A 24,808-nucleotide genomic window follows, 5' to 3' on the forward strand; every position below is an offset into this window, starting at 1 on the left:
GGTTGACTAATTGCACTTGACTCCTACGACAGGTCTGGACCACTGGTAAATTGTGTAAATTGAAAATATAAGAAAATTGGTGAATGCAGACCTGTTCGTACGAGTGCTTATTGCGTGAGGCCCAATGAGTTAAATCACAGATCGCAAAAATTGACCTAGAAAGTGCTTGTTTTCTGTGTACTTGCTTTGTTCACGTAATCAAGGAGAGCAACCACTTATTTTAAGAGAGATTTAATCAGTTTCCATAGACAAAAGTGTGCAGGTGAGGGCTGACATACAGAGATTGTTGCCTTATGCTTTGGAAGAAAATAAAATAGCAGTGCTTGGTTTCGTTTGCCTCGTGGCTGTTGAGGATTGCGGTTCAAAGAACCAATGAAGTGCGTACATTAAATCAAGCCGTTCCCCAAAGGGATTCACTTCAAAGCATCAGTGTATATCTCTCACTGGTCTAAGTAACACTGGAGAGTCAATGCAGATACAGTAGACAGCACGGACAGAGAGCATAACTGTACAGTATGAGGTTTCAATGTCAGTTCATAGTTCTTTGTTTCCATTGAGAACCCCCTCTTTGTGAGTATCAACAGTATTTTACTCAACAGTATCTGATAAGTAACATTGTTATAAAACAGTCCCTTGAGGCTCAGGTAGTCACACAAGAAATTTTAGTCCCAAAATGTATGGATCGTCGTGTTGCTTTGTTTTTGGGTTGCACAACCAGTGTATCCTTTCCAGTGGCGACAGCCATTTTAAGGAACTCAACAGTAAGATAAAACTTGCAGAATCAGTATTAAGTCCAAATTTGGCTTATTTTCTTTTCTCCAAGCCATCATACAGTATCATGTTACAATGTTGTTTTCTGGGAGTCATTTCCCACCAGTTTAGACTTCAGTCACTGCCTCAGAGGCTTAGTGGATACTTTGGACTTCAGCAAAGGTTCAGAGGTCTGACATAAATCTCCGACGTCAGCGATCCAGATCCATGAGCTTCAACGAATGCCCAAAGATTTGGTCGATTGTCACGCTGGTCAATTTACCCATTGAGTGATGTCAGAGTCAAACTCCTCTGTGTCTCTAAGAAAGAGTTCGACCATTTGGGAAAATAGGCTTATTTGCTTTTTTTAGTCAAGAGATAAATGAGAAGGTCAATACATACAATACTCTTTCGTGTCTCTACGCTAAAAAATAAGCAGCTGGTTAGCTTAGCTTAGTTTAAAGGAATACGTCACCCTTAAAATTACCATTTGTATATCAATTACTCACCATGTGTTACCTTGAATTCTTGAGGAAAACAAAGTAAATGGGGCCCTCGTTTAATAACAGCAGAACTATATCATTATCCGTTTACAAACTCGCACACATGTGCAATAAACTTTTGTTAATCCAGTAGCATGCTCAGTACATCACTAACACATGCATTGTTGCCAAAATTGGACTATTTAAAACACTTCAGTTCCGAAGAGTTTTCTTCCAGAATCCCAGGTAACACGTGATGATTAATTGGCATAAAAATGGTCATTTTGTGAGTGAAGTATTCATTTAAGGCTGGATACAAGGTAAACAGCTAATATGGCTCCATCCAAATGTAACAAAATCCACCTACCAGCACCTCTAAAGCTCTGTAATTAACTGTGTTATCTTGTTTTACAAAGTGTAAAAAGCGATAAGTTGTGGTTTTATGGGGGGTTCTTTACTATTTCTTGTTCAGGTGCTGCTCCAAAACGTATCATTCTTCTGTTTTTTATATTGTATTTTAAAATATTAAAGATAATACTACTTTGTACTCCAAGGCAATACCTTCCACATTTTCCTTGAAAGTTTATGTGATTTGTGGCATCACTTATGAGGTAATTTGACCAGCTGAAGCAACCTTCCAAAACCTTTGTGCACGCCTCTATACAGAATTGTTTTAGTGGAGAGGTCCAAACTCAGCCCGTCTCCATCTTCTTCAATCTTCCATCTTCCTCTCCTCCTAAGCCAGGATATCACTCCTCTTGCTGCACCAGACCACCAGTGTGATCATGGCCAATGTAAGGACAACAGGGATGAGGATGAGGATGGTTAGCTTGTCGTCCGGCGGGTCCACCCATACCACCTGATCCATGGGGCAGTTGGAGAAAAAGTGCTTGTGTATCAGGATGATGTAGCTCTCCACCAGCGGATTGGGCCAGTAGCAGCTGACGTTTTCGGCCTTTTTCTCTGTGCAGAGGGTGAAGAGGTGGTACTCACTGGGAAGAGAAATGGGTGAAAGAGAGGGGAAGGATTAGAAGAAAATCACAACTGACTTTGGGCACACAATAATTTAAAACCCTATTACTATTTAGCTGGTATTCCTCGAAGCAGTGAAGGCTCGGTAACTAATCCATCATCGTGACCGGGGATATTCTGCCATTTATTTTCTGGCCCACTACTCTGCTCTATTTAAACAAGCTTTCAGTGCTGTTCAGAGCCGCCGTAAAGCTTTCCAGTCTCAGAGCTCTGCTTTGATGAATCCATTCAGCCAACCCTAAACCCTCTTCTTTCTCCATCCTGAATTTCAATCAGCCAGATCCAGATTTGTTTCTCAAGACATCCTGGAGCCATTGGTATTCTCAGCAGCACATCTAGAACATAATGTAAAGCACTGTATTTCGCCACTCCACAAATAGTTGTTAATAAAAAATGGAAGTATCAGAGCTTTCAGGCAGAAGTGATCAAAATGCAGCATGCAGGACTGTAGGGAATAACAACACTTTCGAAGTTTTTTACACAACAGCTAGCTGGTTTTCAAACTGTCCACACACAATAAACAGGGTAAAAAATAGCTTGACCAGGTTCACAGTTGATTGACTGAAGGAATAACTTGGTTTTGAACACATTATATAACTGAGGACATGACTTCAAAAGAATATACAGCACACGCACATGATATTTTGCCAGAGACACATTATATTTGTGCATGCCAGTTTCTGACGACATAAGATACCGATAGCTTATTGTATCTAATATGATATATATTTTAAATTGCTCCCGTAGCTGTGCCTACGGTGTGATAGAATCTGAATTGTAAGTCGCTTTGGATGAAAGTGTCTGCTAAATGACAAGCAAGATAACCCACCACATCTGTTTAATGGCTGATGAACGCTGCACATTCATGTTTCTTAATGGTGTACCTCTAAATATACATTTTAGTGAAGATGGTTCTCTCGACTGGCTGATATACTATGTGAATGCTACTGACAGTCACTTCATACATGCATCTAGCTCACCTTGATGCATTCACATAACAGACACACTAACACACACTAGTATAAGTATGCAATGCTGCTTCTCTTCATTGGCATTTACCGTTTTTTCAGTTGTTTGTTTATCTTCTGAGACTGATGGCTCTGCTAAGTGGTAAATCAGATTAAACGAATAAACACTTAAACAGTGCGGAAGAGAATTTCTCGCAAATGAGGCAAAGCCTTTTTTTCGACTATGTATCCCATGTTTTGTTACTTACATCGTTGTGCAGAGCAGTGAATCATTTTATGATTTTTAACCATTAACCGTGCTCTCTTTCCATGGACAGCCTTGTTACCAGTAGTGTGGACCACATAACCCACTTAAAATGAGGCTTGCTCATCTAAATGGTACATTAGTTATCATTAGTGGCAGTAGGAAACAGCTCTGATGACTTTAGAGCAGCACCTGGTCCGCACAGGAACTGACCATAATTCCTAATAGTGAATATCCAGTATATTATTAAAAGGTCCAGATAAGCCAACACTACTGTTCCCCTATTCCGTTGTGCTCAAAATTAAGGCTGGCTACTCTCTGGGCTGCAAATTGCTCCAGGCAGAAAATCAATTATTATTAGAGGTAGATGATTGAAGTGTGTAAATACTCGTACAGACACACACATACACGCACAGGTTGTGTCTTATCGGCTTATATCCAACGATAACAATCACGTTGGCTGAGTGTTTGGCCAGCAGCTAGGACTGCAGAGAGGCACGGCTCATTTGTCAACGAGAGCTTTGCAGGGGTCGCTGCTTGTTTAAACATGAGGCCCCTTGCTCTTCCAAGCCCGATCCCCTCTCACCACTCTCTTGTTCCTCTTGTGCCTTCGCTCTGCCTATTTCTTTCCCGCCTTCTTATCACCTTCCTCCAGGCTCCAAAGTAAACTGCCGCTGAGAAAGTCTGTGTATCCTAAATTAAGTATCATGCACGAATACACCCAAATGAAACATTCCTCTCATAAAAAATGTGGACTAATGCAGGCAGTGTTCCCGGAAAGGCAAGTCATGTTGTGTTTCCCGCTACATTTTGGCTATGAAACAGTCTTTGTTAATACGTTCTTTCATCTGTCAATCACACTTGATGTGTCAGACATCACTGAACAGATCAGAAGTTGGTAAAAGGTGCTTCTGACTCTTTGAAATCTCTCTCCTTATCCTTTAGTTTTGAGTCGATAAGCATTAAGGCTTGAGCAGAATAAGAAGAAAATGTCAAGAACAGAGCTCAGGCTTTACACCACCCAGCCTGCACTTCAGGTAGACCAAAACAGCCCTTGAAAGGATCCAAAAAAAAACTAGAATTACCAATCATATTGCAGTTAACACCCATGGCTGTCCAAAATGTCATCACGTCAGCTTTTTATGCTATAAGACATCTGTGTGAAATTGTCATAACTAGCATGTGAATTTTTGAGTTATGGACAAAAACATGTTTTGTGAGGTGACAGTGACATTTGACCACCAAAATCTAATCGGTTCAACCTGGAGTCCAAGTGCACATGGGACAAGTTTGCCTTCAGGACTTTCTGTCATATTTAGGCAACAATTCTACATGGTCCTGTGTTATGGTGTTTCTTTTGAAACCAGCAGGGACTTTCTGTATTTCTCAAAGTGAAAGTCAGACAGTATTCAACACTAATAGCACCCTTGTTCAAAAACACACAATCAAACTGACTTTAACCGCCTCACGTTTCACTAATCTTCAATTTATATTTCCATAAAGGATCACCCCAGGTCATTTTCAACTTAAAGCTTATTTTACCCGTTCTGAATGATTTGCATTGTGAAATTCAACAGATCCCACAGGGTTGTGTCTCGTAGCACAGCCAGCAGATCTTTATGACTTGGACTCCTGTTGTGATCCTGTCATGCATTTACCTGACAAATGTCAGAAAAGACCTGCCTGTACTTTGACTTTAATACTACTTGAGACACCATTTGGACTTGAGCTCTGTAATGTAAAAGACTTGATACTCTTCACTACTCCCACTTGAAGAATAATAGTTGGACCAGCTTCATGTTCTGAGCCAGAGCAGAAATCCAATGTTCAGTGTAGCAGAGTATTTTTTGGGCTGTCTCTAAACTGTATTAAAGCTGAGATTAAATGAGAGGAAGGGGTTGAACTTGGATGAGAACTACCGTTGATACCTTTTTTGGTAAACTTGCATTCAACCGATTTTTTGGGGCAGTGGAAATGAGTTTTAAACACAACACTAACAATTATTACCGTTTAATCTAATATTGCAAACGTGTAAGCAAATATTTGCCTACTTACCCATCAAACGGATAAGGAGAAACATTAGCATTCTTTGGTCATTTCGTTTGTGCCTACCCAAGGAATATTAGTCCAATCACTCTCTTTTAGCTCTGCTTTTGGTCTCCACCAAGTCCTGTTAGAAATATCTGGCTCTTTAGATGCTAAGTGTTCCACTATGTTCACCAGTTAGTTGCCAGCTGTTGTGTGGTGTTGCGCACGCAGTGTACAGTGGATGAGCTTTTTCGCCAAAAACATCTGCCTGCTGTGTCTGGAAATGAGAGAACTATGAGAGAACCAAAACAGTACGTTTTCAGGCCAGACCACTAAAACAATCATCTGAATAAAACTAATTGCTCCATTAAGCTGAGGCGGAACTGCAGAATCGGATGACTGAGTTGGTTGACACACAAGTAATACTTTGATCCATTTGAAGAACATTGACTGTAGCAGCTTTAACTTAGCTTTGGCATTTGGTTTGCTTTGTCAACTGCCTGGATCTAATTTCACATTTCATCGCCCTACAGTTTTGCTATTTTCTATCCAATTATTGTTTCTGTCCAAGCATTCCTTATATACATTTCCACAAGGCATTCATGACTTCAGTGCCGACAAAGACTTGGTCCCACCGCTGACAGCCAGACCAATAGATGGCTGTTGAAATGTCTAAATGGAAGAGTCAGTTGCTAACTGGCCTCCCAAATGTTTACCGTGACCATAATGGCTATAGTCAGCCATCTGGCTTTATGAGCTTCATGTTTAGATAACACAGTTACTCTTGGTGTGGTTAATTTCATCCAAAAGCTTACCTTTATCTCACATTTTGGACTTCCTTTAATTTTAATTAATAATAATAAATCAGTGTATAAATGTGTGAAACTGTATTCGTAGAAAAAAATGTGTTGCTGCAAAAAGGTATGATGAATTTTCAAGGAAAGAAATAATGGTTTAAAAGAAAAACAGAGAGAGACGACTGATGGATGAAGCTCGTGGTTCCTCTTCCCAGAATCTTTTATTACATTTGTCCTGAAACTCTTTTGAATCAGATGATTATTTTGGCGTTGATTTTAAGCTCCCATGTGTATGTGTGTGCAAGAAACCTCAAGTCTCATGGCTCTCTCCCTCCACCTCTGGCTCCGCAGTTAAAAGGAAAAAAGGGTGAATGCGAGAGGTCAAAGGTGAGCGGAAGGAATGAGGTGGAAAGCGGGATAAAGATAGATACAGATGGGTGGTCAAGGCTCAGATGCTCTTTAAAAACAGCTCTGGTTTTGGGAAGCAAACCTCCAGCTGTTCTCCCTCCCACACACATCCAACCAGCTGTATGAGGCTGAGATGGATTACAGTCTTTCTATCAATCAAGTGTTTTGTTGAAAGTGCCACCATGTAGAGCTGACAACCCCTTAACTGAGACTACAAATATAGAGCAAACAGACAGGAAGACAACAGTACGTGAGGAAAGAGGACTGACAAAGATAAGAGGGTGACTTGCTGCAGGCCAATTTTGGATAATCACAAAACCATTTAATGGCAAAGAACACCAAAACCTATTTTAAGAATTAAGCAGGTACAGTTATTCCCATGCTGCTGGGTTGAAATCTTCTTATCGGCATAAATAAGGAGTAGGAGCATAGCTGCTGATGATCCATTTGGGGAATGTAACAAAATCACGTTAGGCAGTGAGAAATGCCTCAAAATGCAATTATAACTGAGCTGATTCTGTGTCTGTATGTGTGTGTGTGTGTGTGTGTGTGTGTGTGAATTTCTGAATGCCGGCATCTGCTACATGTGATGCAAACAAATGCAGCTAGGTATGGAGGATGCAGCAGAGATGTAAACAAATATATGACGGCATTATTCGGATACACTGATTTGTCATCTATTGGCACAATTTGCCTCAACTTTCACACCATTTCCTCTCATTCAATTCAGACTTTATGTTTTCAGTACCGACATTAAACCATGTGGTTGCTGAGTGTTAGTGCTAACAGCTAAAGCAGTATGACTTTCCATGATGCAAAATCTCCAAAATGTCAATAAAGACAATTAATTGTAAACAGTTTTAACTTCAATATTCGGGAGGGTTATCTGCATAACTTGCCATCAGTTTTTCAACAGATTTGTGGTGCAGTGCAAACATAAAGCTTGACAGATGTTGCACAGCTGTGAAAATCCAATAGTGAAGCCTGCACCTTCAGCACAAAAGACTACTACTACTACTACTACTACTACTACTACTACTACTCCTACTACAGAAGACAAGATGAAGTTAGCGAGCGTCTCAAAGTGCATGCCGGATGGCCAAGAGATTGCTGCAGATTTCTTTTAAATTCAAACCAACCTTAATTTCAACCTATATTTTCATGAGGATCTTTATTCTTTTTTGTTTTTTAATATACAAGGCCCAATGAACTTTCACGGCCCAATTTTTTGCCGTAGCTTTTCATTCATTTCACTTCATTCCAATTATAAACACACATATAGTTGATGAAAATCATGCAATATGGCCCAATGCAATTTAGACTTGTATTTACTCACTGTTAAAACTGACTTTTCTTCCACTAAGCCTATTCATGTCCATCAGATTTTTAACATTAACACGTTTTACCCATGGCAGTAGCTCTGCACTGCTCTCATACAGTGGTTACAGCTTATAACGGCGTCCTGACAGCGTCCTGGCAAAAACATAGCACGCACCTACCCTCTAGTTCCCCCCGGTTAACACTGTTATACACTGTTATACACTGTTATATACTATACATAACATAATGTAGTACCTGATGAAGTGTGTGAGGTTACACCAGTACTGTGGATCTATGTGACCCATGTCCCGCTTGAAGCCCTCTCCACAGACCTCCACCCCCAACTGCAGACGGGACTCATTGCAGGGTTTCTTCGGCCGGGGGGGGAGTGGGCTCTATGTTGAAACTGTCAGTGGCTGCGGGAACAGAAAGAAGAAGAGCACTTAGAGGTGCACATATCCTGCTTAGTGGGTTTTACCTCTGATAAATGGCCATGTCAGTAAAGTGACTGAAATGAAACATGACAAAGATGGATGTTGGCCTGTATTTTGTTGTTATTTGTGAGCTGTGAATTTGAAAATGATTTCTTTTCTTTTTCTCATTATGTCCTGTCAGAAAGCTGTGACTTATGTTTTTCATACTCTCCATTTTAATTTTAATTTCCACCCACTACCCTCTTGGAACAGTGGAAATGTCAGTTTCAACTTCCCACGAACACAATCTTATTTTTCTTTGCTGCTTCCTATTGTTGCTATTTTTCTGCAGCAATTCGGTTCAGTTTCCCCCAGAGACTGACACAGCGTGATCTCATTTCATAAGATGGATATGCTTACCTGACAACCCCCTCATCATCCAGGCATTGACTGTAAAGAAAAAAAAGAAAAAATGTGTCAAATAGAGTACATGACTAAGGTTCCCACATGTTACATATATTCAATAAGAAAAACAATATTACTTAATTTACATTTTCTGATTTCTGCTTCTCTCTGTGACCAATGATCAACTGATTGCAATCAACTTGTCAATCTCTGTAGCGTTCAGCATTGATAACAAATCAGTTTTAAACAATGCAGGGACTAACTGCTCAAAACACAAGAGCCACAGTGGGCTGTTAGATGGGGATGTGCAGACAGCAAGTTCCTACTGCAGGCAATCAGCACCACAAGTCTGTCATCAAGGTTTCCCAACCCCTAGGCCCTTTTATTGACCTGTTGCATGAGATCCACTGCATTTTCAGCCATGTTAGCAGCAAAACTTCCCATGAGCCTCGGCTGTACTTAGTGCCAACTAAAGTTTGCATAAGAGAGTGACAGTGGTAAACTCTAATACCTGATAATCATCAGCAGATTATTTGGGGACATATAAGAACCAGATCATTTCTAGTTTTCATCTATTTGTGCGACCATTTTCGTGAATGAATGAGACAAAAAAGAAAATCTACAAAAATAAATTATTAGTCTTTTCAGTTTCCTGTGTTTTCATATTTTCAGTGTTTTGGTGAACACCCAGCAGAGGTAAAGAACAAAGGAAAGAGACGGAGTAAGAACAAACAATTACAGTTGAAGGGAATTGTCCGCTGAATACAGAAGTGCATCCATCATACACACTTTTAATACACTTTCTCTCCCCTCCCTGTTCTCGGATTCAAACTCACAGCAGCCCACTTTTTTTTCCGCAGCAGAGTGTTACGGATGACCAAAGCTAAACGTGCTGCTGCACAGGAAGGTGTATCTCCCTTTGAAGTGGCACACTTACAAAGCGAAGAATCAGTTGGAAAGATGCCCCTCAGGACAAAGACTGCTTCCAAGTTAGCGTGCTAAATATAGAGACTTGCTTGTTTGAGGATGTTTTGAGGTGCAGTGTTTGTGATGGGATGAGATTATTTTATTCATTCTATTTGTGTGTTTGTCTTAAATATTCTATAGATCAAGTATTTGAGGAGATGCTGGCCTGGTTTTATTAGCTGCACTTTAATTAGCTTTTTATATGGTTCCACCCTGACAAGTTGTTTTTTAAATCTAGAAGACGGTTAAGTTTACAGATCCTTCAAAGGAATATTCTGACACTTTTGTTAATTGTGCTTTCTTGTTGAGAGTTCGATGAGAAGATGTGTGCTATCAATTTTCTTTTCTAACTCGCTGCAATAAAGCAAATAATCATGTATCCCCAAATATCAAACTATTGCTTTAATATTCTTCAAAACTTCTCCAACTTAAAAGTACCAGTGTTGGCATTGAAAACCAGGGTTTTTTTTAAGACAAAGAGCACAAAACAAATAAAGTGATGTATGGCAAAGCCCAACCTCTCAGACAGATAAAAAGATATATATTTATGAATTGAACTTGCTGCATTCAAAGATATAAGTTATAAGAGCAAGAATGCAGAATCGCATAATTCCTGCAGTGCTGGAGTCCAACAAAAAAGGAAAAAGCAAGTAAAAGTTCAAGGATGACAGGGACTTGGACTCAGTTGAGCTGTTTCGGAACAAAAGGCGAACCAGAAGGTGACAGGTGAGTTTATTAGATGGGATCGAGAGACAGCCAGGGGCACTGCCTGAAATCCCCGAGCTAGTCAGATGTCACAAAGTGAAATGTTCATATGCTCATCTGTTTTTGAGGCCCCTTGTTCTCTCAAGACATTAAATCCATTTCCCGTCTTCTCTTCAAGGCACAGACAGAAAATCATTTCTTAAGATCACAAGAAAGTATGTCCTTAGTGTCTAGGAATCAATACATCACATTCAATATTATGGCAAGTTACAGAGCACTCTGAAAATTGCACTCTTTGAAAGTTCTACGACTTCAAAACTTGGCTTTCAGCCCGCTGGTTTCCACAGGTCTCCTGTTGCATTTTATTTTTCCCACAAACCTGACACATTTCACACTACAGTATAGATTCATTTAAGTAGTGTAGTTGTAGGTCAAGAATGTAAATGGATGGTCATTGATTTCACCAATTTAAACAGAAAAAGTGAATATCTTTTTGTCTAACATTGCTGATTTGGATGTTTTTTATAAAGTGCATGACCAGATTACCAAACACCGTCTAGATGAACAAAACAAAATACTGTAAATCTGCTGCAATAGTTCCACTAAATGCTTTCATTTTCAGGGTTTGGGTGTCTGCGTTTTCTTAATGGACTATTTTGTCTCTCGATTATGTGACCTAACGTGCTACATTCATATCTTCTTCATGTTGTATGCAAATTACTATGTAAAAGTTAAATCAGCTAAGGGTATATTGCCTGATCCCAGTATTCCCAGTAATCTCATTAAAATAAATCTATGCTGGTATAACACATACATTATGCTGCGTCGGACAATGCTTTCTGTTAGGCATAAAGTTCAACCACACGGTTTCATACGAAACTGCTGAATGATTATAAAAAGACTGAAATCTGAAAATAACATACAACAATCTAGCAGCAGGATTCCCTTCAGCATGAGCTCTGCACAACAGCAGCAGGGGGAAGTTTGAAACTAAATCCACTCGATCAGCTTTATGAGCTGCGGGAATCAGCAGTGAGTATCTGGGAGATTTGGTTGACTTATAGGCTACAGTGCCAGAGTATGAACTATAGCTGCTTGGTGCATCTCTCATCCTGTCGTGTGACAGTTTGCCAAAACAAAGCATTCTGGATTTGGATGGCAGATACAGAGATGGGACTTTAACCAACTGTTTAAGTATTATTAACTGTTTGTTTTTTTCAAGCTGTAAACACAACACTGACATTATCACATTGTAAAGTTGCTGCAGCGAATGTGAAAGCCAATTGTTCATCTACACACCCAACAGATATGGAGGAATAATTCGACATTTTGGGAAACAGGCTTATTTGCTTTTCTCTTGCCAAGAGTTAGATGGGAAGCGGCAACACATTGAACTCTCCACACGAAAGCAAATTGTACTTCTCTAAATATTAATCTATTGCTTTAAGTCCCATAGTCGCACACATTTTAGGATACTCTTGGAAAAATGTGCAGCTTTGAAAAATGTACATACAGCATCTGTTTTCATGGTCTAGAAAAGCCCAAAGCTCATCAGAGGGCACAACCACCAACAAATAACAGCCTTCCAGCAGCATCTCTTCTATATACTTCTGCAGAGGAGAACAGCAGCAATGCAATTTATCCGTTGCTGCCACTACCATCACAAACGCTGAGTTGGCTGTGAGCTGTAGATTGTAGCAATGTCTTTTCAATTTACCGAAAACCACGAGTGTCTACTGGCAGTATCTCTGTGCAACAGCCCTTTTTGAATTGCATGAGCTGAGCTGAGACGGATGTCTGTGTATTTCTTGTCACTCCTAAGACAAAGTAAATGAAATATGTAAAAAGTAATAAATTTCAGTTCATTGAAGGCTCTCGTTTAGAAAGAACCACAACGGGGTACTACAGACAACTGAAGTTTCTCATTAGTCACATGTGGGGTGATGGTTTTCGTATTTGCTCATTCATCCGACCCTAATTTCAAAACACTTATCAGGTTCCTCTTCACTAAGTTCACAGTTATGCTAATGAAGCCTTTCCTGGCCACTGTGGACGCTGCTGGTCATGGATCAAGGCCAGCTTTTCATGATACAACCACATCAATTATGATTATGAAAAGGGGAAACTGCTTGCATATTGGAATAAACGTTTTGTCAAACATCATATGCAAAGTCATATTTTAATAGCTTTTTAACAACCTTTTGTCATGGCTTCAAATAAAATTGTGCATGCCTCTTGCCTTGTTGAATGCTTTAATATGAAAGTACCCTCAAATTGCTATTTATGGCGCAATAACTAAACTATTGATAGAATATTAAAATGACACAAACATAATAAAAGTGGCATAATTAAGTCTTCTTTTGTTTCTTAATTTATTCTATAAAGGAAGGAATCACCCATACTGCAGGATGTTCATTAGATACTTTGCACGTGCGGGGTTTTAAAATTAGCAAGTAATTTATTATTTATTGATTTATGTATTAACAGGCTGTAATTATTGGCTTCCTCAAGCCTCCATACCAAATCCACTTGAACAGGATGCGTGCACCTATAAGCAAGAATCAGTAAATACTTGTCATTAGGGGCGAGCTTTAAACCAACCAATCTTTTGCACAGAACTAGAACTGTCGAGTCAACTGAAATGTGGCCTTAGTTCTACATTGAAACAGCAATAAACTTGTGAATTATGCAGACCAAGCAGGGCTATTTTAAACTAGGAGATAACTAAATCAAGGTGCTTGAAGGTTTTACACGCTTGACAGCGTGCCAATCGAGTATCTGCTCAGTTGGCACCCTGTCATCCACTGCCTGTTAGGTTGACAAGATGAATATTGATGAGAAGAAATAGAAGATGAAGGAAAGTAGATGAATTGCCAGAACTGTCCAAACAGCACAGGCACAAGTGGCAGGACTTGTTCAACAACCCCCACCATATATCAGGTCTGCCTTGTCATCATCATCATCAGGACATGTTGGTTTAAACACATGGGAGGATGGAATAATGCATCCCAAAGAGGATATGAAGAAGGTTTTGTCTCACTCTGTATCTATGCCTAGGGCAATAATGTATTTAAAATCTAATCTGAGAAATTAAAAAAGGGAAATAAATCAGGTGTCCTTTTGTCTATTTGTCTTCCTGCTGCACCATCTGTCTTCCACTGTGTCTTCCCCCACAGACCTAAGTCACTGAAAACAGCAGCAGTTATAGTGCTGTGTTCACATACTGAAGACCACTGAAGTATTATGAACAAACTGTGGACATGTGACACAAATCAGGCAAAGACTTTGCTTTTCTGAATACATTTGAGGCTCGTTTTTATCTGCCAACAATGCTCAGCATTCATGAATAACACCCTGACCTCTCACTCCACTTTGAAGATCACTGAGTTCTTAGCTGTTCAAGCCGCGCAGCCCCCCCATGTCCACCATCTGCAGAAAAACAACTGAGAACACAACCCTCCGAAGGAAATGTTTATTTTGTTTGCATTGCAGATGACATCTAAGCAGGCCAGAAGGAAGCAAAGGAATATAATGGATATCTTATTTTAGAATAGCGGTCAAATGAGACTTTTGTGAGAAATTGTTTTGCAGATTTGTTTGCAGAAATTCTAATAGATAAAGATTTTTAAAACATCACAATAATAAGACAACTTTGAGAAGCTTTAGAGACAAACTAAATGTTTTCCTTATATGTCACACAAAACACCTTGAGACTCCTTAGATATAGAATTAGAGTGTTGTCTGCTTTTACAAGGATGAAGTTACTCCTTTCTGCCGTGTTATTCTTTCTCAGATCCAGGAGAATTCACAGCTCTTCAAACAATGACTGAGGTTATCCGACTGAGGTCACTGAGGCGGAGAGCTTGCTATTCCCTCTCCCCTTCAGATGAAGAGCAAGCCTTTTAACCACAGTGAATGGCAGGTGCTGGAGAGTGTGATGTGGGCATACACAGGGGTATCACACAATTTTACATCTGAAAAAATGCTTCAAGTAACACCTGTACTCATCCTTTTCGTTGTTAAATTAGTCGTAAAACCATATCATATGAAGGTGTTATTTAACAACGGTAACTGAGCATGACGAACGAACAAAATCAGATGATTGTTAGCCTCACACACATGATAGTACAAGTGTTTCCTCACAAAGGATGCTGCTGCTTATCTCACCTCCTCCTCCTCCTTGAGGTAGTTTATTTTCCCTTTGGCTTAAAAGGATGCCAATATATACTGTAGGTAGGGATGGGATTTTCCATCAGTTCAAAGGAAGATATTACTCCAAACAAACCGATAGTTCTCTCTCCTCTTATCTTATTATCAAAATCACATCCTATTTATTTAATGTTGAAATATGACGTGTAGCAGCTTAAGGGGAAAGTCCATGTCGATGTGTCCTTGGGCAAGACACTTAACTGTGCTGTGCCATCGGTGTGTGAATGGTTGCGAATGGGTGCATGACATGTAGTGCAAAAGCGCTTTGAGTAGTCGGAAGACTAGAAAGGCGCTATACAAGTCCATTTACCATTTACCTTTTTTAACAAGCTGAAGGCAGAAGCTACAGGACTGACTTCCCCAGCTTCTCAGTGTTATGACCCTCCAACAGCCAAGTCAATGTCGACTTATTTGAACACAGTTTTGTAGAGTAACTTGCTTACTCAACTAATGCCAGTTACAAAATCTTATTTTGCATAATAAACATACTTATTTTAACCCATTCCATATTTTTTTCCTAAGCCTAACCAAGTAGTTTTACCTGGAGCGCCACAGTTTGAAGCATAGTAGGACCGCTAACAAAGCCTCAGAATTTGACTAGTTGGAAGTGAGAATGTGTTGCAATAGACTGTCATCCCTGTTATCTGTAGAGCTCACTAACAGGAAAATAAATGACCTTGTAGAAGAGGGGGCCACCGTGGCATCCTCATCTGCCAAAACAACAAGGAAAAGATGTTGCTGTGATAGAAACACGGACCTGCCCGGGTCACGTTAGGCTACAGAGCATCACTACAAATCATTGTTTATGTGAGAGGATCCCCCGCTGGTACGAGGTTAGAAAAGAGAAAAGAAAACAATGTGACAACAGCAAATAAACAAAGTTTTGCTCAGTCTGACAAATTGGTCAGTGTTTCAACAAATATTAAGCTATTAGAGTAGACATATTGTATTTATGGTCCCTACACACAGTAATAAAAGTCTTGGCATACCGATATCTTTGTACTTTTGTGTCACTGTTCAATAGCTAATATCTTTTCTGCTACTATTATCCAAAAATTGCTATGTTCCTTTTTTTATGTTGCATAATATATTCCCTTCTCATGGTTGAAAAGCATCTAAGCCTCTTGCGGGTAACAAACTCTTTTCAGTCGTTTTTTCTGTCGCTGTGTTCACAAAGAACTCTCCTTCATACAGAAGATCTATCCTAACTGGCTGATATCAGACATCAAAGGGACTGTTTCTCTATTTTTCACATGCAGTAGAAAACAGTTCCAAATAAAACAGTTTACAGAGTGGATTGGGGATTTTCCTGAGTAACTAAGATATTGTTTTTGGAAAGAGCAACAAGAATGTCTCAGAAAGCTCAAAGCTGCATTTTTTCAGACACTTGGTGACAGCGCAACAAGCTTTAAGTCCAATATTTCCTATTGCAATTAGCCAGAAGACGCAAAAAGCTACTTAGAGCTGAGTGTAACAGCAAAGTCGGGTAGAAATTCTTTGTGGCTTCGTACACGCAACCCATATTGCATTATACATGTTTATTTTGATCTATTCTTAGCATAAAAGTATTGATTATAGCTTTAAGATATATGAATCATGATCCATTGTCATATTATACATGTTTTTTTCTGGATTTTCTCTATATTCTCCTAACTTGGAAAGGTGCCAAATTACAGCAGCTTTATTTTTAGCACATAGGTGACATCAGTAGAAATCAGTACGTGTATGGAAGTGAGCAATAATGTGTTTACAGCATTACATTTTGTTAAAGCAAGCTGTCTGATTAGCTCTGCTTTCAGAACAATTTCAGCACATTTGCCAGCTCATATCCAACAAATACTGCAAGTTTACAGATTAGGAACATCAGTTCTAAGATGGATATGTCAGCTGTCAATGACTGAGAGGACTGCTGCTAACACAGGACATTTAAATCTTAATTTCTCATCAGTCAGCCATGGCTACCAGCTGCCTGCCTGCCTGATTCTTTTAATGTCCTTGGCTTAGTTTGGAAGTTATTTTACTCAAAAGCAAAAGCAATCACCTCCCATTGGAGATGAGAACTCTATTCTCACACAGTGCTCATGAAAACAAGCCTGTTGGATTCTCAGTGAGCAAAGGCCACAGTGATGGACTGATGGGGGATTATCATTCAGCTGATGAGCCAGGTGAGGAATGAACAAAAAGCTGTTGGGAAAAGCAGAAAAAGAGGTAAATCTGGACAGTGACTATTGCACTAAAGGCAAAATATTTTATTCTTATGTTTGAGTGCACGTTGCCACTGATTTCCTTTTAAACCAAAGCTAGCCTCTCAAGGATGAAAAAGAGTGTCACTTCTTTACATGCAGTGCAAGATAAACACAGACGGATACTCCCTTCTCTCAGGCCTGAGTGAAAGGATCCAGGCTGTTCCTGTCCAAGTCCATACAAGTCCTGTGTGTGTGTGTGTGTGTGTGTGGAGGGGGTCAAAGAGAGAGAGGAAGAGGACACTGGACAATGACACACATGTCCAAGACAGAAGAATATTGGCAAACAAAAGCAGGAAGAGAGGGAGGAGAATAAAATGCCAGTGGCGGAGGAGAGAGAATCCGCGATGGGGGACTTTCCGGAGGCAAATGCAATTTTCTTTTTAAACCTGTTACACTGTTTGTATGTGTGTAAGGCAGGTGGTGGAGCGGGTCAGCTTCTGATTGCACGGTTGTGGTTTGACAGCATGTTGTGGGTGAATACGAGGCTCTGTGAAGGGCTTTTGGGATAACAGCTCGATATAAATGCAGTCCATTTACCATGCGGAGAGGAAAATTACCGCCAAGCTTCAGCAGAAAAGGCCCCCGCGGAGAGAATCCATCTGTCTATGAGCTATCACTGCACTCAGCGTCTCATGAACATTTTGTCTATGGTGGAGCGCCTAAACGAAATAGGGAAATTAAAAATGTCTTTTAGCATTTGTTTTTGTGAAAAAGTGTATTCGTATGAGCCTAAACAATTGTGTTCCCACAGATGCACAGGGCAGGCCTGATAAGGAGCACGGATGTGATTATAACATACTGAATTGGCAGAATCAGCACATATGAATTCCCAATCGTTCTTCGTTAGCAAAGATAATTACCTGGAAAAATAGCTTTAGAGAGGCAAAGCAATTCAGGCTTTCATTAGTATTCCCCATGCACGTCTATTCCACTACAGACAACTGCATAATTCCAAAAGATGAAAGCCAAAAATGTCTGAAAGCCACTCTATTTCACCCCCTTTTTGACAAACCACAAAAATGAGCTGCGCTGGAGCACTTGACTCCAGCAAAAAGCAAACATTTGTTGTTTGAAATAACATCGTGACAGGCATTAATTATCCCCTTTATGTTGGCTTTTTGTTTAGCAAAACACCAAATTCTTCTGACAGGAAAGACACAAAGACAAAGCTATAGAGGTTCAATCGAAATAGTTCGCTTTTTCTTCTCAGATAAATAAGGTGTTTAAATGCAGGACACTTTACTGTTGTGCCTCCTTTGACCAAAATGACACATGAAATTGATGCACTCTTGTCCGAACTTGTTAAAACACAGCAGCAGTAAACTCTTTACTCCTCTGAGTGATGCAGTCCCCAACAAAGCCGATCGAGTGTAAATATGTCAACTTGTTCTGGCCATAAATTACAGTACCGTGGCACAATCTGTGTGATAAAAGCCAGAGCACAGCGAAGGAATGCATTATCACTCCGACTCTGGCCAAATTCTCATCAGGGATGTAATGGATATACAAATGGACAGATGGGATAATATAGCACTCACATAAAGCGATGGTCAAATCCTTTTACATCTAACTACCCCATTTACCCCATTTACCTTGAAAAAATTGATTGCATAAAAAGCAATTGAGCAAAAACAAAAAAAAAGGTTTTATTTCCGTCAGTTGTTTGACCGGCATTGCCAAAGACCTCTCTGCCTTGGAGGCAGCAGGACTGTGCCAACAAGCTGTTCATCTGCCTGTTTGACAGACAAAAGGGCGGTGAGAAGAAGACAGCAGAGGAGGCCAAGAGGGAGACAGAGTTTGGCATGCAGAAACAGAGGCTCTGTGATTGAGTCATGAATTCAAATTGCAACACCAGGTCAGAGACTGTGAGGACAGACGGGAGTGTGAAAAGGGCACTAATGAATCTAAGCCCTTCATTGACATCTTTGTTCGGGTCCAATACCAAAGGGAACTGTAACATCACTGGGGGAGCCCTTCTGTGGAAGTATCTGTGCTCTCTTTGCTCGTCACTATATTAATCAAAAATGAACAAAATCAAAATCTGACTCGTGCTAATTTGTCTGGTCGCTCTCCTTGTAATAACCTTTACTTGTAATAACCATTACAAGGTTTATACATGAATGAATGCACTGTCTGACTGTCTGAAAATTTGCCAAGACACATGACCCATAAAATCATTACATTACTTAAGCAAGGACGAGGAGCGAGCAGAGGTCTGGTACACTCTTTCTGACTTCGTACCCCCAGATTTGTTCCTTTTTCTCATTTCCAAACTTGTGAGATTCTAGATCATTTTGCATAAGAACAGGATTGTTTAAAAAAAACTGAACACTGTACCGAAGGAGGACCATGTGTCAACCAAAAATTGATAAAACTATTTCTGGCCCTCTCCTGTCATCATTAGCTAATTTCAGTCAGTCATCATTAATTTTAATCACCAGTTATGACTTCCATTCAATGCTCAGTTTATTAGCGCTCATTATTCTATTCTGAAATAGAGTATCTGGCTGGTGTGTTGCAGAAAACCACCTCTTTGTCAGATCTCCCACACTCTGATATAAAGAGACCACTAACGACCGTCCCCCTCCATCTCTGCCCTCTTGCTGCTCCTTTGAGGAGCCATAACCAGTGACGTCCTCTGCAAATGAGATCGGATAATGAGCGCTTGTTTTGTCCTCTTGCTTCTTCCTCGGACTATTTGAGCTATCATACAAATGGCGCCATGAGAGTCATTATTGAAGATAGCTGCTTTGTAGATTAATTATATATGCAGTAGCATTGACTGCATAGCTTTTATTCTTGTGCATTAGGGAGTTTCTCGAGTAATCAATTGATTGTTTGGTCTATAGTGAAAAAATGTCAATCACAATTCCTCCGAGCCCAAGTCGACATATTCAAATGTCTTTTGTTTTATCCGGCCAACAGTCCAAACCCCAAAGATATTCAGTTTACTATCATGGAACATAAACTTAAGAGAAAATGCTCATATTTGAGAAGCTGGCACCAATGAATGTTTGCCTAAAAAATGACTTAAAAAGTTGAATCCATCATCAAACTAGTTGCTACTGAATATAAATATATTTCAAACAATATTGTTTGTGGTGCGCTTCCACAGTCAGATGGAAGAGTCATAACAGATAAGCGTTGAGGTAATATGCGCATCTATAAAGTATTAAACGCCTCTGCAGTCAGAGACACACTGCAACTTGGAGTCAGCAAGACCTCAGCATGAGACTTTGATGAGGGAAGAGACAAAGATCAAGACCTTTCTGGTTCATGAATCTTTTACAGGCAACTGAAAGATTAATAATGCTCTTAAAATGCTTCCACTGCAGATGAGCTATATAGAGAAATATCAAACCCATAAATCAGCAAAACATTTTATCCGTACAAGACTTTGTTACACCAAGCATGTTTGCAATAGTTTCAACTCTACATGTTGACTCTTTTGGGTGCAGTGACAGAGATGTGGAGGTCTGAATGCCTAACATGCCTAGCGTGGCAGAATGAACCAACTCCAATCTACTGTCCGGACTAATCAGAGATATTCCAAAGACATGTAGCTGTTGCTTTATGTGTTTGTGAGTGTAGTGAACACCATGTGACCTTACTGGTCAAAATGTGCACTGGGATATCAGATTTATAAATTCTGACTGCACATCTGTAGTTCATATAAGTTTTGACACTTTTCACAATTCTGGGTGTTTTTGTAACTGTGTAGTTTAAAAAAATATGGTTTAAAATATTTCTTAAAATTTGTGTAACACCCTCTATCCTCACGCCCTTGATTCAGAGAAGGGAACCCCCTTGGTCTTTTTATGGGGACAGTAAGACAAATAGCAGATTTATCCTCAAGGCTGAACAAATCAAAATGTAAACTTTTCCACTGATCACACCGACACGCAATCTGCCCTTTTCCCGATATCTGACTAAAAGCAACGTCTCACATTTACTTTCATTTCATCAAATGATTTGTCATGATCGCTGAACTTGAAAGCATTTAATTGCTGGAACGTGCAGGTGATAAACACCACCGTGTATAACGACACCCGTGTGTAAAGAAACTGTATGGCATATGGACATCAGCCACATGCGCTGAACTGAGCTCAACACACTGGCAATACCAATAGCACTATGAATAGCATTTCACTAAAATAATTCTCAAAAGTGCTGTTTGTCAGATGGAACGGCGGAACCCCGAGGCATTTTACCTTGCTGTAAGAGTGTATAAATAGCTGTTTATTGGGGTAAGCAGATGCTTCGCAGTCAGATGGAGTCGCTCTTTTTTTTCTGCGGTGCAGATGGGGACCATATACTCTAGTTCCTGCTGCATCAACCACACTTGCCTCAAACTGAAAGTAATCAGGGTGATCTGGTTCTCCTTGAACGCACGGCATCTGGCCTCCACCTGTCTTCTTTCCAATGCAGATTTTAATGGGAAATGATTTTTGGCTAGACGCAGCATGTCCTTACATCATTGGGAATATAGCCTCTCATTGCTTTGATAGCAGCTGCAGTTGCTGTGAAATTTGTCATAGATGAGTCAGTTTGATCACACAAAAATCTCTGTTTCCCATTACCCGAGCATTTTCAGAGGCCGAGCATAATACACGCTTTAAGTCAATATCTAAGCTATTTTTCTGCTTGGCCGTACAGTGCTGCAGGGCCACAGCCGTTACATGGTCGAGATCCAGAGGAGTCCAGGCTGAAGGACTTGGCCAGACATGGACCACATTCTACATATCTACTATGCATAAAACTCTGAAAAATTTCAAAAAGCCTTCCTAAAGAGTGTTGCATCTTTCATTATTGATCCATGTTTAGGTTTACCGCTCCAGAGGCCCAGGGTACACAGCAACACTCCTCCAGATAAGCGCCTCAGTTTGAAGTCTCTCTGAACAACAGGCCTTGAAATTGAAATCCTATATCGTCCGGCTCGTGCGTCCACATGGGAGGAAGCCAGGTCATTTCTATCAGCGTCAGACCAGGTGGCGCCGAGACCAAATATCAGCTCAACAACTGCTCACTAAGAGCGCTCAGCTTAGTTAACCAGCTCCTGAAGAGAGTCACTGTGCTGCATATCAGCTCAATACCTGAACTCCTCTTCAGCACTGAGTCATATGTGCCCAGTGCTGCCTCTGCTCTGCTTACACTGCTACAGTTATAAGAGATAACATGGTTTAGAATAACAACAGCAGATTATCTAAATTCATGCTTTGGACTCATCTCAATCAACGCCCAGCATCACTCTGGCGTCAATACGGAGCAGGACACGTTCGGAGCATCGGCACAAACATCTTAATCATGACAACAATTCAACTAGTGTGTACGTTTCACCGCTCACACATGAAACATTATTTCATACATGATTTCCTCCTTGTATCACCAGCTAATGAGCCAGATCCAGAAATCCCCATTGGCCGCGATATAGGTCAGGTCTGTCCACTGGGGCATGATGGCATGTTGCAGTACTGTATTCCCCGTTCAATGCATGTGCTATGAGATGTGATTGATGTTCCTGATCCTTCACAGCAATCCTTATTATGTGCACTTTGCAACCTGACAAACTGAGGCAGCACTGAGGGGCACATAATGTGATGCACGATACACTGGAGCAGTAATACACTAGAATACTATTGAGTTGCTATAGGCTATTAGATACCTGACTATTGGGGAAGTGGGCAAAACCTGCTCAAACAAGGGGGCTTTTGTGTGATGCTGTGACATTACCTGTCTTAACACAATATCCATTTTTCAGTCGTTATAATATTATATAATATTATATTATATGTAATGAAATCTACAAATAAAGAAAAAAGAAAAAGAAAGATCAATCATACTCACCCAAAATCCCGACGACAAAAAGTTTCAGTACTGTGAACTCATTTGTATCCATCACGCTGCGGGAATCCAGTCGGACTTTGATATTGAAACCTCAACTGCAGCTCCGTGGTAATGTGCGTTTGAAGCGAACCATTATTAAGATCATCCCGAATGTGCAAGTCCGAGCTCCGTCATGCTCTCGTGAGCCAAGATAAATTATTGAAGGATTCGGAGGGGGTGGGGGACCGGACCAAAAAAACCAACCAACAACAACAACAGAAATCTGATCCAAGAGCGTGATTTCTGACTGTCCTCGTGGTGATCGCGACCACTTCTGTCTGCAGTCAGAAGTCCGAGCTCAGGACCACTCAACACTGTCCTGCATCCTCTGTGGGAGGACAGGGGGGGAGGAAGAGGGGGAGGAGGAGGATGGTAGGGTTCCTCCGAAGCACTACTGGATTATGTTTACCGAGTCAACCCTTTCATCCTCCGCATGAATTGGAGACATTTAAATGTGATAGAACCCAACATGTAACAGTGGAAAAAAGGCTTACAGTAGCGTTTTTCTCTGTCTTTTATTGTTATTGTATAGACATCTGAACACATGCACAAACAACTAAAATCAATAAACAGTCAATTACAAACAGTAACATATCAATTTTCTGCAATTATAAATTGCGCTGCAATAAAACAATGTCAATATCATTATTATGATATCACTGTTATATAATTATGATCTATGATCACCTAGATTAATCTGTCAAAATGAATCGATGAACTGCTGTTTGTTGCAGTTTTTTTTTCTGTGAGACAACACTGACCTCGTCTGGTGTATTTTTAAATTGCACCTCGATCAGACCACAGACCAGCTCAAATCTGCCCAGATTAAGCACAGCAATCATAAACGCCTTCATAAACATCACTGCAACAGCTCAGATCATTTTAATCCGCATTAAATTAAAATGACTGCGCACTTCTTTTTAACCTCCTTCATTTTATCTATTTATCTCATTAATGTTTAGCCTGGAAAAAAAACTTCATTAAAGGATAGGTTCACTATTTTTTTGATTTTATTTTGGAGTCTTAAAACGGTAGTCAGGTGACCATGTGTAAATTCCTCATGCTCATACTGGACATACAGAGATCCCCTCCTAACATGCTTCCAATGTAAGTGGTGGGAGACACAATCCAAAATCCTCATTCTGCACAGAACTGTATCCCAAACTTTATCAGTAGTTAATATGAGGCTTCAGCAGTCAGAGGTAGACAAATCAAATAGGAATCTTCCAAAGTTACAGTGTTTTCAGTGCAGAATTCCATCTTTGTGTCACAATCCCTTCACTGCAGCTCAACAAGGAAACACTGTTCAGGGAAACACGAGGGCATTTTGTACAAATAAAGTATGTAACTTTGGAAGATACCCATTTGATTAAGACTGTCGAAACCCCATGATAAAGTTAGACGGAGTTGTAAAGAAATGTGAACCTTTTCTTATATGGTCAACTCTCCGCATCTGATATTATTTCTCAGCAAAACCTTTAAACTTCATCCAACTCTAAAATGTCCCTGCATCACCTCTGATTCCCTCTGACTGCCCTGTTTAGTTTTTTTTATGTTCAAAACTCGAAACCTGCTGATGTGGTATTGACAACACTTTGATTTGAACACTAACAATGCATCCTTGCGGATGAATTCAAGTGGAAAACCCCCTCTTTATGCCAGCAGAAACAAAAGTAACAGTCAGAACAGGAAGGGGGCACTGTTCCTCGTCTTCGTGCAGAAACGGCATGAAGCCAAAGCTGCGGAGAGTTCCTGTAAAGTGGTGGAGAGCGTGAGTAGGCCCTACACTACTGATTATGGGGTTGATGTCTGAGGAATTAATTGTCTGAAAAAATAAATAATCTGAAAGCACCCAAGGCCATATTTCATTCCATTAGTTTTGAGATTAGGAGCTGGTAACTGTATGACATTGGAACTTGAGTCGTGTTGTGATTTCTGTATTGGCACATGTG

The 24,808-nt window shown here is 40.2% G+C and overlaps 1 protein-coding gene across 1 annotated transcript; it reads right to left on the reverse strand.

The window, feature by feature from the left end:
• Positions 1 to 215: 215 nt before the first annotated feature.
• LOC116397165 (receptor activity-modifying protein 3) lies at positions 216 to 23,185 on the reverse strand. The gene is given in 5 exon segments (XM_031872377.1): positions 216 to 2,224; positions 8,285 to 8,415; positions 8,417 to 8,445; positions 8,863 to 8,892; positions 22,818 to 23,185. Coding segments are annotated over 5 exon segments (498 nt in total). The 5' UTR covers positions 22,870 to 23,185; the 3' UTR covers positions 216 to 1,968.
• Positions 23,186 to 24,808: the final 1,623 nt, after the last annotated feature.

Source organism: Anarrhichthys ocellatus, unplaced genomic scaffold (assembly GCF_004355925.1).
Source record: "Anarrhichthys ocellatus isolate YVR2014 unplaced genomic scaffold, GSC_Weel_1.0 scaffold63, whole genome shotgun sequence".
Lineage (NCBI taxonomy): Eukaryota > Metazoa > Chordata > Actinopteri > Perciformes > Anarhichadidae > Anarrhichthys > Anarrhichthys ocellatus.